The sequence below is a fragment of the Setaria italica genome, chromosome II (assembly GCF_000263155.2).
Source record: "Setaria italica strain Yugu1 chromosome II, Setaria_italica_v2.0, whole genome shotgun sequence".
Lineage (NCBI taxonomy): Eukaryota > Viridiplantae > Streptophyta > Magnoliopsida > Poales > Poaceae > Setaria > Setaria italica.
In genome coordinates this window covers 101,900-115,069 of record NC_028451.1, presented here as the reverse complement: position 1 = coordinate 115,069, position 13,170 = coordinate 101,900, and the positions used below count along the sequence as shown (strand labels likewise).

The window sequence follows — 13,170 nt, the reverse complement described above, 5'->3', positions numbered from 1 at the left end:
GGCCTCCAACATTGCGACACGCATTGCGCATACGATATGTCCTTGGGCCTTGCTGGGTCTGCGGTTGTATTCTGCGGCCCGCCTGTGATGAAGTTTCGTAGTTGGGCTGCGGGTGGTTTGGCAAAGGCCTCGGGAGGCTGCTGGGCTTCAAGGGCGCTACACCATGGGCCCGTTTAGGCTTCAAAGCTGCGGGAGCATGAATTTGGCCTGCACATTGTACTAGCTTGTTCTGGGTTTGATTTTTGCTGCACACTCCTTTTGATCCTAAATAAAATGCTGCTTGACTGATGTTCTCAAATTTTTGAAATCAACAGTCTAAACACATTTATACAGGCATGGTGTTCTGCAGTACATTCGCTGTGGGATGCCAGATAGGAGCTTCTGCTTCCAAAAAATAGATGGCCACCACCAAACAAGGGCAAAAAGAGTGAAACTTTGAAGAAACATGTCCCAGAAGACACGGTCAAGTCTTGAAAGCTTGAGGCCAGGACTCGTCCAGCTGTTGAGCCCGTCAACAAAAACCGGAAGCCATGCATGGATGGTAGCTGAATCTGAAGGACATCTCCATTTTCAGTTCTCCAGGCCGGTGGTGAAGAAGAAGAAGCTAGCTGCTAGAGATGTCTACGCTGCCAGGCTTCCTGTCCGTGCGCGTGCTGCGAGGGGTAAACCTTGCCAGCCGTGATGCAAAGGGTAGTGACCCCTATGTTGTGCTCAACTTGGACGGCCAGGTTGGTTGCTTAATATAACTTATTAATTTCATTCATGTATAGTTGATGAAATTTCAAAGTGTTACCCGGCCGATTCGGTCGATTTTCTTGAACATTTACTATTGCCCTGATTTGTTTGGCTTGACATCTTTTGATCACCTCTTCATCAGAAGCTGAAGACGAGTGTGATGAAGAAGACGGTTAACCCAGTCTGGAACGAGGATCTGACCCTGGCTGTCATGGACGCATCAGCTCCCATCAAGCTCGTTAGTGTCTGAAGATCGATCTCCTTGTTCAGTAATTGAAATGAAGAAGAATTACAATTGACTGTGCCGTTTACATTGATTCCTGAAACCCAAACACAAACACAGGAGGTGTTCGACAAGGACACGTTCAGCAAAGACGACCGGATGGGCGACGCGGAGTTCGACATCGAGGCGCTGATGCAGATCATCAAGATGGACCTGGAGGACATCCGCAGCGGCACCGTGGTGCGCACCGTGCGTCCCGGCAAGCACTGCTGCCTCGCCGACGAGAGCCACATCATCTGGCAGGACGGCCAGGTGGTGCAGGACATCCTCCTCAAGCTCAGGAACGTTGACACCGGCGTGGTGCACCTCCAGCTCAAATGGGTCCACATCCCAGGTACATTATATTCAGACTCTGAATATTGCATTGCTAGGTGTTGCCGATCGTCGTAGCTGAGAAATATGATTCCTTTTTTCGTCAGGCTGATCGAACAAGGTTCACTAGTACCTTGTCATATGGAATTCTTAGTCCAGTTTTGCTCGGCCGAGACTCGATTTGGTATTCCAATGTGAGCAGCATTGGAACGGAGACAAGCCCCATCCATCCCGAATATCAATCAATACTGCCGGCCAGACGATGTTTTATTTCAGTGACTTGTTCCTACTGCTTATGTAACTATACTGGTACATATACATACATATATATAACTATACTGGTACATATGCATACATACATACATACATCAACATGTGGTATGATTGGTTAAGTTTGCTACATCAACATGTGTTTAATCTTTTACGGTAACTATACTAGTATTTAAAAAGGATCAGTATAAAAACATCCGACGATCAAGATTAATTATATACCACTGAAAACTTTACATGTGGTATAGGCAGTATACATAACTAGTATAAAGATATCATGATAAAAAAACACAAAATGACATCACTATAATATTTTTTTGGCACTAGCTTAAAGTCTAAAAGTCCATTCCATTTGAAATATCACATTTTACAAAATAATAATTACTAAATTATTCATAATCATTCATAATCATGAACGATCCTATATACTCCTTTCGGGTTTTTTTACATGTCACGTTAGGTTTGTCCTAAGTCAAATCTATCCAACTTTGACCAAATTTATAGAAAAATACAACCAAACATATGTACTATCAAAATATATTCCTTGGTGCATTCAACGAAACAAATTAGGTATTGTAGATGTTGTTGTACTTTTCTATAAACTTGGTCAAAGTTGGACTTAGGACAAACCTAAGAGCAACTCCAACAAAGTTGCTATCTGGATGGCCATCCCATCCGGCTTGCCAAATACCCTTCCACAATCTTCAAACTTGGCAAGCAGGTTTGGCTTGCCAAATATGCAAAATGGAGAGTGTGAAATGGAAAGTCTGTTGTAGTGCGAAATGGAGAGGCTGTTGAAGTGAATGGATAGTGTAGATTTTTAGAGAGGAAACTAACTATTAGGATTTGGAGGGTGGAAAATGGATAGTTTGTTGAAGGGAGTAACTCAATATGGAGAGAAAATTTTTTAACAATTTGGATAGAGAGTTAAATGCAGAGTTAAAAATGGATTTTGTTACGTGATATGCAACAAAATCCTACTTAGTACTGTGTAAAAAAAAGCTCATTTCTTGGAATCCACATCGAACGGAATCAGAATGTCTCTAACCGCGCTGGACGGTGGCGTCTCAGTTAATGTAGCGATCGCTGACAGGTGGGCCGGCTCCACCTTCAGCTCGATGCCGCGCGTCATCCTCGGGCCGCCAAACTTCAAAAAGCTCATTTTGTTAAGAGATAAAGCTCTGTATGTAGTTAAGATACAGCGCTAGAGATAGAGCTCTTTGAAATCCGCAACAGATAAAAAACAATAAGCGCTAGAGATAGAGCTCTTCAAAATCCCTAATTTTGTTTGGTGCTAGGCTATAAATAACTCGTACGTGTTCCCTCCCTAGCACAGAGAGCCAAACTTCTCTCAGCTCCTTTCTCGTAGAAAAAAAATCTGATCTGTTCATTCGCCTCTCGACCATGAATTCTTTCGCCATTAGCTGCTTCGTCCTCTTCTTGCTGCTCAACAGTAAGCTACTCTATCGTCAACATTAGCATTCGTACCGTTATATCTCATGCATGTGATGTGTATGTGTTGTTGCATCTACTTACCTACGGCTGCATATGCATGCAGGCGCAAGCCGTGTGGCGGAGTCCCGAGCGGTGGCCGCCGGCGACGTGTCGTCCCAGCGGCGCCACCGTCACCACGGCCACCATCATGATATCGATAGCCCCCCTACTGATGATGATGGTGATACCGATAGCCCCCCTTCTGATGATGATGATGATACCGATAGCCCCCCTGCTGATGCCAAGCCCAAGAAGCTGTTGGTGTTCGGGGACGACTTCGCCGACACCGGCAACGGCGACTCGGACCCCCAACTCGGCTACGGCTCCCGCTCGTGGCGCTCCCCCTTCGGCATGTCGGACACGGCGCACGGCAGGCAGCCGAGCGGCCGCTTCTCCGACGGCCTGGTGCAGCCGGACTTTCTGGCCAAGATCATGGGCCGCAGCGAGTCACCCCCGCCCTACACGTACGACGACTGGGACGACGGCATCGACGCCGCCGGCCTGAACTTCGCCGTCGGCGGCTCCGTCGCACTGGATACGCCGGCGGGCGTGCCCAAGCTCAGGGCGCAGGTCCAGCAGCTGAGGAACCTGATCAGGGACGGCGTGGTCGAGCGCAAGGACCTGAGGGACTCGGTGGCGCTCCTCGCCTACTCCGGCGACGACTACGCATACGCCAATAACGACGTGAGTAGTACCTGGGTATTTGCTATATGTATATGATGTATATACACATCTACGTAGTAGAATATTGATGGATCATTATATTTAATCCCATTGCATTTGCAGGCGATGAACGATACGATATCGAAGGTGATCGATGAGTTGGCGAGCATCGTGTCGGATCTGCAGGACCTGGGCGTCCCCAAGGTCCTGGTGAACACGGTGATCACGTACGGCTGCACGCCGTGGCTGACGAGGCAATCCAGCGACCCCTACAGCTCCTGCGACGACAGCCGCAACTGGGTCTCCGATGTGCACAACACGGCGCTCCGTGACCGGCTGGGCGGCGAGGAGGACGTGATGCTCCTGGACGTGAACAGCGTGGTGAGGGACCTGGTGGAGCCCAAGGAAGGGTCGACGCTCTACGGGAAGCAGTTCAAGGAGCGCCTCCGGCCCTGCTGCGAGGCCGACGACGAAGACGCCGGCGACTACTGCGGCCTCGACGGGCGCTACTCGCTCTGCGAACACCCGGAGGAGTACTTCTTCTGGGACAACGAGCACCCCACGCAAGCCGGATGGAGGGCCGTCATGCAGCTGCTCCAGGGCCCAATCATGGCGTTCCTCGGAGTCTCCAACCTCGAGCATTTCTGATGGCCATCGATCGATTGGAATAACAGAAATGGACGAGAAGATTTGGATTAGATAGTTTCGGTTAGTCAGTTCGGATTAGGTGCCTAGCTAGCTAGTAGTTTAGGGAATAAACAATTCTTCGTCCATGCTTATTGGTGGTCTAGGTTTTAGTGTCAACTGTGTTGACAATGCTATAGTTTGTCATCATCGATCAACTGTGCTGACAATGCTGGCACACCATCTTAATATATCTTGTTCGTTTGGTTGCATACTATGTGTAGATCATCTTTTATCTGCTCAATTTAATTACTTCTGCAATCCTATAATCTTCTTTTTTTTTGTTTATATGCGCAAAATACAAATTAAGGATGAACTGCGACGACTTGTTACGAAACAAAACTTTTCTTTGTGAGAGAGATAAGCGTTCATCCCCGCACCAATTAATTAGTAGACCACAAAAACAAAGCAAAGATACAGGAGCTTTGTACGGCTAAACTTTTTGGTCTGAACGTCATTAATTTAAAAAGGAACGGGGGTAGTATATAATTTGAGCATTAGCAAAAACTTTAAGATTGTAAAAGTAATAACTCAGCACATGGAAAAGGAAGATCCTATAGTTTGAACATAGAAGTCAGCTCAAAATATTGTGATGATACAAAGAACACATATCAAAAACTACAAGGAAAGTATTATTGCGTATCAGATTTTGGCTGGGTGGCTAGTTCGCGTACCACGACTTACCATCTGCATTACAAGTAGAGAAAACTGTGCCATCACAACAAGAGCAGCTAAGAACAAAAAACACTATACTATGCTTCTTGACGCGCGACATGATCTGATGATATGGAGAGCAATGGCTACGTATTGCTTTGTCGTCTGGACCAACGACTTACCTAGTTTGGATTTGTTGTGCTATCTCCTACGTCCTAGTTGTTTACATAGAACTAGAAGAAGGCAGTAGCAAAATAAAATCAGCTATTCGTAAATGACAAAGATATGGTTTGATCTCTCCCGAATAATAGAATTAATAAATGGCAGCTGAAGATATACCGTATCTATATCTTCGGCTGCCATTTATTAGGAGAGCTAATAGGAAGATTGGTGCAAACGACTACACCGCAAAACACTCACAATTACCACTATGGGTAGCCTCCCTAGATTAACTACAATAAGAGCAGCTTCAAGAGTCTCCTAAAAAATTCTCCCTCAAAATTATATATTGGAGGCTCTTCTAAATTTTTTTTTCTAAAATATTATCATCCCGCAGCAAATCTCCAAAAACTAGCCTCCCCAATATTTCAAAACAGACCACATCATCACGAATGGGCCCAATCCAGTTAGGCTGCCCTCACCATCCCCTCACGATCTCTCCCTATCTCTCACGACCTCCAAGAAAAGAGCTCCTCCGCCATGATCTGAGGCAGCCGGACCAAGCATATCATCAGCTCTCGCATATCCTGTTCCACGAAGCAAGCAAGCAGCAGCATGTCCTCCTTCCGTGTCTAATCGGACAATCATCATGCAACTTTCAGCTCACAAATTCAATCGATACACCAAATCCAACACAATGTGTTACTACTCAATTTAATCAAGCCAACTTGCAACCTTATCTCTTCCGTCAGCACCAAGACCTTTGCACAGAACTCAAGCACCAGCAGTAGCTGCTGTTGTCTATGGGCACTCCTCGGCAGCCACCTCACACCCGCGGCACAAACGCAGGTGCCGGCACCGCAGCAGCAGCACGCACCCATCCTCTGCGCTGCACGCCTTGTACCCCCGCCTGCCGTTGGCGCCCACCTGCTAGAGCCGCTCACCAAGCTCCATGTCACATGCCACGACGCGCTCCAAGTCCGTCTCCGTCGCGTGCTGCACGGCCTGACACTAGGCCGCACGATCTAGTGCCGTGCCTCCTCCAGCCCCTACTGCAACGGTGCATCCTCTCATTAGCCATCCATCTCGCCGGAATTGTGGGCGGTGGAGGAAAGGTAGAAGGTGGCGGTAGAGGAATCGTGTGACGGGGCTCCTGACGTCACTTCCCATCTGCCGGACCACCATCGCCACTACGAGAAGGCGCCCCACCAGATGCACGGAATGGGGGAGAGCGGCCTAGTGGTGACGATGACGTGCCTCGGCGTGGCGAACCTCGCGTGGGAGGGCATCCAGCATGGTGTGGGCTCGACCTTGATGCGCACGAGAAAGGAGAACCGGGGGCGATTGAGGGAGGAGCATCATGCGGAAATATGCGGGGCGACATGAGGATTTTTAGCATCACTGTATTTTTTTTCTAAGAATAGGGGACTTGTTGGAGTCTGGTTTTCTCCCTAAATAAGATTTGGGGGTAATATAAGCTGTAAGGGAGCTTTTTAAAGTTGCTCTAACACGATAGGTTTGGGTGTTTTCTTTTTGCTAGGTAGTATAACACGATCGAATCGTTGTAGATCTCGTTCTTTTGCATCCATGGAAAGGATCTTTGGGTCCCTCGTTCTAACTTCTAACCATCACAAACTAGGCCACAAAAAAGCTTAGACCTATCCATATAACTGGGCCCGGCCTATAACTACCTTTCTCTGGGCTGTGTGTACTCTAGGCCTGTTCTTGGGCTGCAAAGTCAAATGGGCCTGGCCTTCTTTTGTTGAGCCATTCCTTCTTCTCCATTGGTTTCTTGTTCAGCAACAGCTTAGCTGTCGGTCGGCATCACTCTCTCTGTTCTGCACAGCCTCCTCCGATCCCATAATTTAGCAGCGCGTTGGTAATTTGTACACCGTATAATCGTTCGAAAGATGACCAAGAGCTTATTAAACGACGCAAATCACGCATCTGGCTGTGCTTACAGCTTGCATGCTTAAGTTGTGGGTCAACATATACATATTTTATGCTAGTGGCTCGAATCCAGTTTGTAATATTGGTAGGTACCGAGATTATTTTAGGACATCCGGAATATTAAAAAAATTGGACAGCTCGATATATGTTGCAATAGTTAAGCATCAATGTTCTAATTACTGTTTCTGCATGTTTCACTGTGAATGTTTTGTTTATGTTGTGGCGGAAATTTTCTATCCTAGAGTCGAACGACGTAGTTATTTCTCCGCATATTTTTCAATGTTGCAACCATAGATTTTTAATGTTGCAGATATTTTGTTTTGATGTTGCAACGGAGCGTCCGATGGGAAAATTTCCATCGAACGTCCAGACGCTAGCAGTACCGATTATTTTAATTAGAAAAAAATATTTATACTATACCCATCACTTTGCCCACTTAACCTCCCTAGCATGCTAGATTTTGGCTTATTCTATATTGATGATAAATTGGTTCGATTCACATGGCACTCAAGGTATGAGAACCTGCGAGAACAATTATAGAAAAATTCCTTCAAGTACAAATTTGTAGAACAGGATGTGATGCTGTTGCATGACACAAATTTTGAACTTCAAATTTAATTTTAAATTACAGTAGGGAGTTACAAGGAATTTCCATTATTAGGTGAAAAAACTTTTTGTTTGACAAGGTAAATGAGTAGAAATATTGGAAAAGAGTGCCAGCAAAATGGCAATTTTTTTTTGAAAAGCAATGGCTATTTTTTTAACTTTTGGTTATTCGATAGGTGTCGGTGCACGTCAGCACGTGCGGTTAGGGAGGCAGCAAGTCAGTGGAGTAGGAGTGAGAAAAAGTAGTGTACAGGCAGTGCTACTGCTCAACTGTAAACAAACAAAGCAGCAAGCATACGCAGTATGAAGAAAAAACCGAAGAAACAGGAGGCACATGGCTGCCACATGGGCCTGCATGTCGCCACTTGCATCTGCTGCTGCTGCTGGATGCAGCTTCTCATCGATCTGCTTATCATGCCATGCGGGAAATGCGGCAAAATAAAAAAAAGCAGAATAATTTGTACCGGGAAAAAAAGATAATTCGGTGTAAATGAATGAATAAAGCTCTTCACACTTGACATTACACTAACCTTGTTTGAAAATTGCATCGACAACTCAGTTACTACTACAGTAGCAGCATTACCGAACTCCACTTGAAAAGAAAGCTAGTAAAAGTTGAGAGGAAAAAAGAGAAAGGAAAATGGGACCAAGAACCAACCAATAATCACGCAACCGAGGAGGAGGAGGAGCAGCTAGAGATCTGAAAGGGAAGAAGAGAGAGGAAAAAAAGGAAGAAGAGAATCTTATAGCACAACTGAACCGATCTGATGGATAGATGGACCTCTGATGTCTGAATGGATGGATCAGAGTCATCACTCATCACAGCATAATCCTGTTGAGGAGCAGGGCGGCGGCGCCTGTGGCGGCAATAATGGACGCGTAGGGGGTGGCGCCGGCGAGGAGGGACGGCGAGGCGGCACTGGACTTGGCCTTGGACTTCTTGGATGGGGGCGAGGGCGTGTCGTCGGAGGAATCGTCGGATGAGGAGGAATCATCGGATGAGCCGCCGGAGGAGGAGCTGGGGGAGGAGCCGGTGGACCTGGCCGTGACGTGGACCTTCATGCCGTTGTAGCAGTATCCGTAGCTGCAGATGAAGTAGTAGTCCTTGGCCTCCTTGAGCTGGAAGGCAAAGGTGTGTCCTTTGCTGTAGCTGCTCAGCGCGTTGGCCTTGTCGCAGTTGTCGTACCCGACCTCGTCCACCTGCACAACGTCCGACCGACCGTTCTGGTACTCGAAGACTGCAACAATGGATTCGTTCTCTGCTTGTCAGCACCGAGCTAGGTAGCTTTTGTTGTTCTTGTTCAATTTCTTGAACGGAAATTGGAACGGAATGGAAGAAGATTGAAGGAGCCGGAGGAGCAGCTTACTGAGCCAGTCTCCCTTGAAGAAGGGTTTGTGCTTCTTGACCCAGGCCGTGTAGTCGACGTCGGGATTCCAGCCCTTTTCGTCGCCCACCGTGTAGTTGGCCGCCTCCGCCGCCGACGGCAGCTGCGAGGCCGCCACGGCGAGCACAAGCAGGGCCAGCGCCAGCCGCATCTCCATCGTGTCTCTCAGAGAGTTAGTTGGGACGGATGGGATGGGAGATGGACCGCGCGGGTGAGCTGGAGGAGGAGAGGAGCTGCTGGGATATGAATCTATCTATGAGCAGCGGCCAGCGGGTGGGTGGGAGTGGGACAGTGAGGCGAGGAGAGTGACGACGAGCTGAGTTGGTGCCGCAAATGCAAGAACCCTCTAGACAGAGGCAGGGGATCGGTGGAGCTGCATTTTTATAAGGCCGTGTTTAGTTGGGGAATTTGGGAGGTGCCAAATTACTGTTACAGCACTGTAGCACACTGTAGCGTTTCGTTTGTATTTGTGAATTATTGTCCAAATATTGACTAATTAGGCTCAAAAGATTCGTCTCGCAAAGTACAACAAAACTGTGCAATTAGTTTTTAATTTCATCTACATGTAGTACTCCATGCATGTACCGCAAGTTTGATGTGATGGGGAATCTTCTTTTTGCATAGTGTCAAAGTTGGGAGTTGGGAGTAACTAAACATGGCCTAAGTAGAAGCAGATCCCTCACCTGTCAGACAGTAACATGCAGGCCTCTTCGCATCTGCTGCTGCAATGCTGGGCGAAATTACTGCAGCAATCATCTGCTGCTTGGTCTCCTATTCTCGAAAACAAAAGAGTAATTCATGGATGGATCTTTGGATCCACCTCTCAGCCAAGAAGCAGCAGCAGCAGCAGCATCTGTATGGTCATGATGCAGGATCGTACACTGCTAGCTTTTGTTGGCCGTTCGTTTCTTTCCTTCCTACCAGCTTAGCTGCCCATTTAAGCTCTGCAGTGTTTCGTAAGCAACTTACGTGTACCCGTGCATTCTTTAATTTCAACATGCATGGAAATTTATAGCAAGGTTTGTATGCACGCTTCATCTAACGAAAAAGCAGCGTCAGAGACACTTTCATCTACTTGTTACACTTTGTGTTTCTTGCTTGGCTGGAAGGTTTGCTTGTCACCCTGTCTAGTCTCCTCTACCTTGCTAGTCTGTTGGTCATCCTTTACAGCAAGGAAAGAAGGTCCTTTTACGCACATCTTGTTCCTTGTCTCTCCGAGCACGCAAATGGCTCACGTCAAGCCATCAAGCAACATCCTCATCGAAATGGCTTTTCGAGTCCTTTGCGTCTTTCTCGGCTCCTCTCTGTTCAGGGGGTTCGATTTCGATCGCTGCATTTGTTTCTAGCGGGCTCGACGGGCGGAGAAGGAAATCGAGAAGAGAAGAATGCCGGCCCGTCAACTCATGGGCCGTATCTCGTGAGGACTCCATCCAGTTGACACATGGGCTATCTACGAGATACGGCCCAGCAACGATAACAGTCCCAATCCAACACGTCCCCCTTCTCCTCAGATAAAAATCTGGCAGGGGCGACCAACAAGAACCCTAGTCTTGCGGATCCATCCCAATCCCATATTCGCATCCGTCGCTGCATCTCCTCTCCCCACTTCTCCGCCGGTGAGCATCAGCTTTTTTCCTTGATTCAGATCTCTTGGTGAAATTCGCCAACTCTCTACTTGTTTGTTTCTTCTCTAATATTCCTGTGCTCTGCTTCTTGCTGCTGCTGTTCTTGTGTTTACCAGGACTCCTTTTAGATTCTCCGACATGTCGGACTCGGAGGAGCACCACTTCGAGTCCAAGGCCGACGCCGGCGCATCCAAGACCTACCCGCAGCAGGCCGGCACCATCCGCAAGAACGGTTTCATCGTCATCAAGAACCGCCCCTGCAAGGTACGGTACCGGTGCATCCCCCTCTCGCTTGTTACGACCCATAAAGAATTAATGGCAACACAAATCTCCTATTGTTTGTTGATTTAGAGGTGTCGCGGACAAACTGCTTTGATATCTATTTTGTTTTCCCGTACTGATTTGTGCGCTCTGAAACTTGCGGTTACTTGCGGATTCAGAGGCGTCCCAAGTGTGAGACGGATCCAGTAGATTCACCCGCAAGACGACTTTGCAGTGTAGTAGAAAGCTTTGATCTTTCGATGCGCTTTGTATAGTTCCAGTCTTGGTCATGATTTGTATCTGAATTACGTGATCTTTGGGGCTGCTTAGGCATCTGCGGCTCCCCTGTTGTGGTTCTGGATGTCTTCCTTTGAATCTGTCTAGATTTTTTTTTGTTTAATGATGAATGGTTCAACCACAAATTAACCCTGGCTGTCAACAAGATACCTGTCCTGACCGTCAATGAATATGTTTCAGTTACATATTTGTAATACTGCAAAAAAATCCAGCAAGGTTCTTTGGAGAAAGCAGAGAGTTCATATCTTTTTTGCAAGAATTTAATGCTCCTTGCACTGTTTATTCTGCAGTTCTGAACGACATGTTTAGATCTGCAATGCTGGTTAAACTAGGACTATTTCCATGTAGTTTGTATGCTTCTACTTGCCAAGGGAGTTCTTTTTTATCACTTTTGCTCCCAGCACCTTCCCTCCGTATAGTTGCTATCTGTAGCAATGTCCTTCATGCATGAAATATTGTCTGAATTCATTATCTGTTCATGCTGGTATGAGTTCACATGCCATTCAATTTGTGTCATCAGTGTCTGGATTGATACATGTTTTCATACTGGAATACTGGATTTCAATATTTCTTACTACCCTATGTTTGCTTGCCACACCATATTCCTTTATAGTTTGTACATCCGGTAGCCATATTCTCTCTTTGGATCTTGCAATCTAACAAGTCTTGATCTGACAATAATTCCTGTATACTCTTTCTTTAGGTTGTTGAGGTTTCCACTTCCAAGACTGGGAAGCATGGCCACGCCAAGTGCCACTTTGTCGGCATTGACATTTTCAATGGAAAGAAGCTTGAGGATATTGTTCCCTCATCTCACAACTGCGACGTAAGCTATCAAGTCTCACGTTCTGGTTCAGTTACAAGTGCACAGAATTTGTTTGAACCTTTTGTTTCCCACTTGCATCATACAGGTTCCTCATGTTAATCGTACTGAGTATCAGCTGATTGACATTTCTGAAGATGGATACGTATGTTTGCTTCCAACCTAGCCTTTCTTTCATTCAGCAATTTTGGCAATGCCTTCCTGTTTATAACAAGCAAGGAGGCCATTTTACAGGTTAGCCTTTTGACTGAGAGTGGCAACACTAAGGACGACCTGAAGCTTCCCACTGATGAAGCTCTGCAAGCCCAGGTCAGTGCGCTAGCTCAAACTTGGTCAATGGCACAACAGCTTTAGCCTCTATTGCTTCTGTGCCAACTCTCTTACTCACTTTACGTGCAACCTTGCAGATCAGAAGTGGATATGATGAAGGGAAGGACATTATCCTGACTGTGCAGTCCGCCATGGGTGAGGAACAGATTTGTTCTCTGAAGGAGATTGGTGGTGGCAAGAACTAAGCCACTCATTGCTCCTGCTGTCCGCCTGGGATACATGTGCTCTATTGCTGAGTGTTCTGAAGCTTAGTTGCGATACATACATAGGCATTTCAGTTATCTGTGGTTTTATTTTATCCCCGAATTCTTGAGGTGTTACTTTCTACTTGGTTGTCTGTCTCTGGAATCCCTTTAAACTTAAGTGGATGGTGTAATTCTGGTTTACTCGTCAATGTGAATTGCAATATATATAGATTCGTTGCATTATTCGATTCGGATTTGCCACCATTCATCTGTTAGGGTTGGTTGTGGACTTGTGGTGAAACGTGTAGTGGGCTCCTCCAGCAGATGAAGCAAGCCAACTTGTTGATGCAAATGTGTAGTTGTTTTTTCTGTTTAGGCAGATGAGATTGAGAAGTCGATGAAATATGTTTGCCTACAGTACGAATGTTTGCCACAAACCCTTGTTTTTTTTACA

The 13,170-nt window shown here is 46.6% G+C and overlaps 4 protein-coding genes across 4 annotated transcripts; 3 read left to right on the top strand and 1 right to left on the bottom strand.

Annotated features, from left to right (window-relative positions):
• Window positions 1-617: 617 nt before the first annotated feature.
• On the top strand, window positions 618-1,581 carry LOC101770607 (protein C2-DOMAIN ABA-RELATED 5). Its single transcript, XM_004955266.1, has 4 exons — window positions 618-728; window positions 878-973; window positions 1,079-1,352; window positions 1,438-1,581. Exons 1-4 carry the CDS (start codon window positions 618-620, stop codon window positions 1,440-1,442), a joined length of 486 nt encoding a protein of 161 aa, XP_004955323.1. The 3' UTR covers window positions 1,443-1,581.
• Window positions 1,582-2,960: 1,379 nt separating this feature from the next.
• LOC111256229 (GDSL esterase/lipase At5g03600-like) lies at window positions 2,961-4,405 on the top strand. Its single transcript, XM_022823858.1, has 3 exons — window positions 2,961-3,053; window positions 3,159-3,778; window positions 3,881-4,405. The coding sequence occupies exons 1-3, from the start codon at window positions 3,005-3,007 to the stop codon at window positions 4,403-4,405; spliced, it is 1,194 nt and encodes a 397-aa protein (XP_022679593.1). The 5' UTR covers window positions 2,961-3,004.
• Window positions 4,406-8,290: 3,885 nt separating this feature from the next.
• Window positions 8,291-9,546, bottom strand: LOC101769005 (mavicyanin). The gene is made up of 2 exons (XM_004955262.3): window positions 9,178-9,546; window positions 8,291-9,048 (listed from the first exon to the last, which is right to left on the bottom strand). Exons 1-2 carry the CDS (start codon window positions 9,350-9,352, stop codon window positions 8,630-8,632), a joined length of 594 nt encoding a protein of 197 aa, XP_004955319.1. The 5' UTR covers window positions 9,353-9,546; the 3' UTR covers window positions 8,291-8,629.
• A 1,110-nt stretch (window positions 9,547-10,656) lies between these two features.
• On the top strand, window positions 10,657-12,964 carry LOC101769405 (eukaryotic translation initiation factor 5A). The gene is made up of 6 exons (XM_004955263.3): window positions 10,657-10,811; window positions 10,937-11,084; window positions 12,082-12,204; window positions 12,290-12,346; window positions 12,436-12,510; window positions 12,609-12,964. The coding sequence occupies exons 2-6, from the start codon at window positions 10,959-10,961 to the stop codon at window positions 12,714-12,716; spliced, it is 489 nt and encodes a 162-aa protein (XP_004955320.1). The 5' UTR covers window positions 10,657-10,811; window positions 10,937-10,958; the 3' UTR covers window positions 12,717-12,964.
• The last annotated feature ends 206 nt before the right edge of the window (window positions 12,965-13,170 follow it).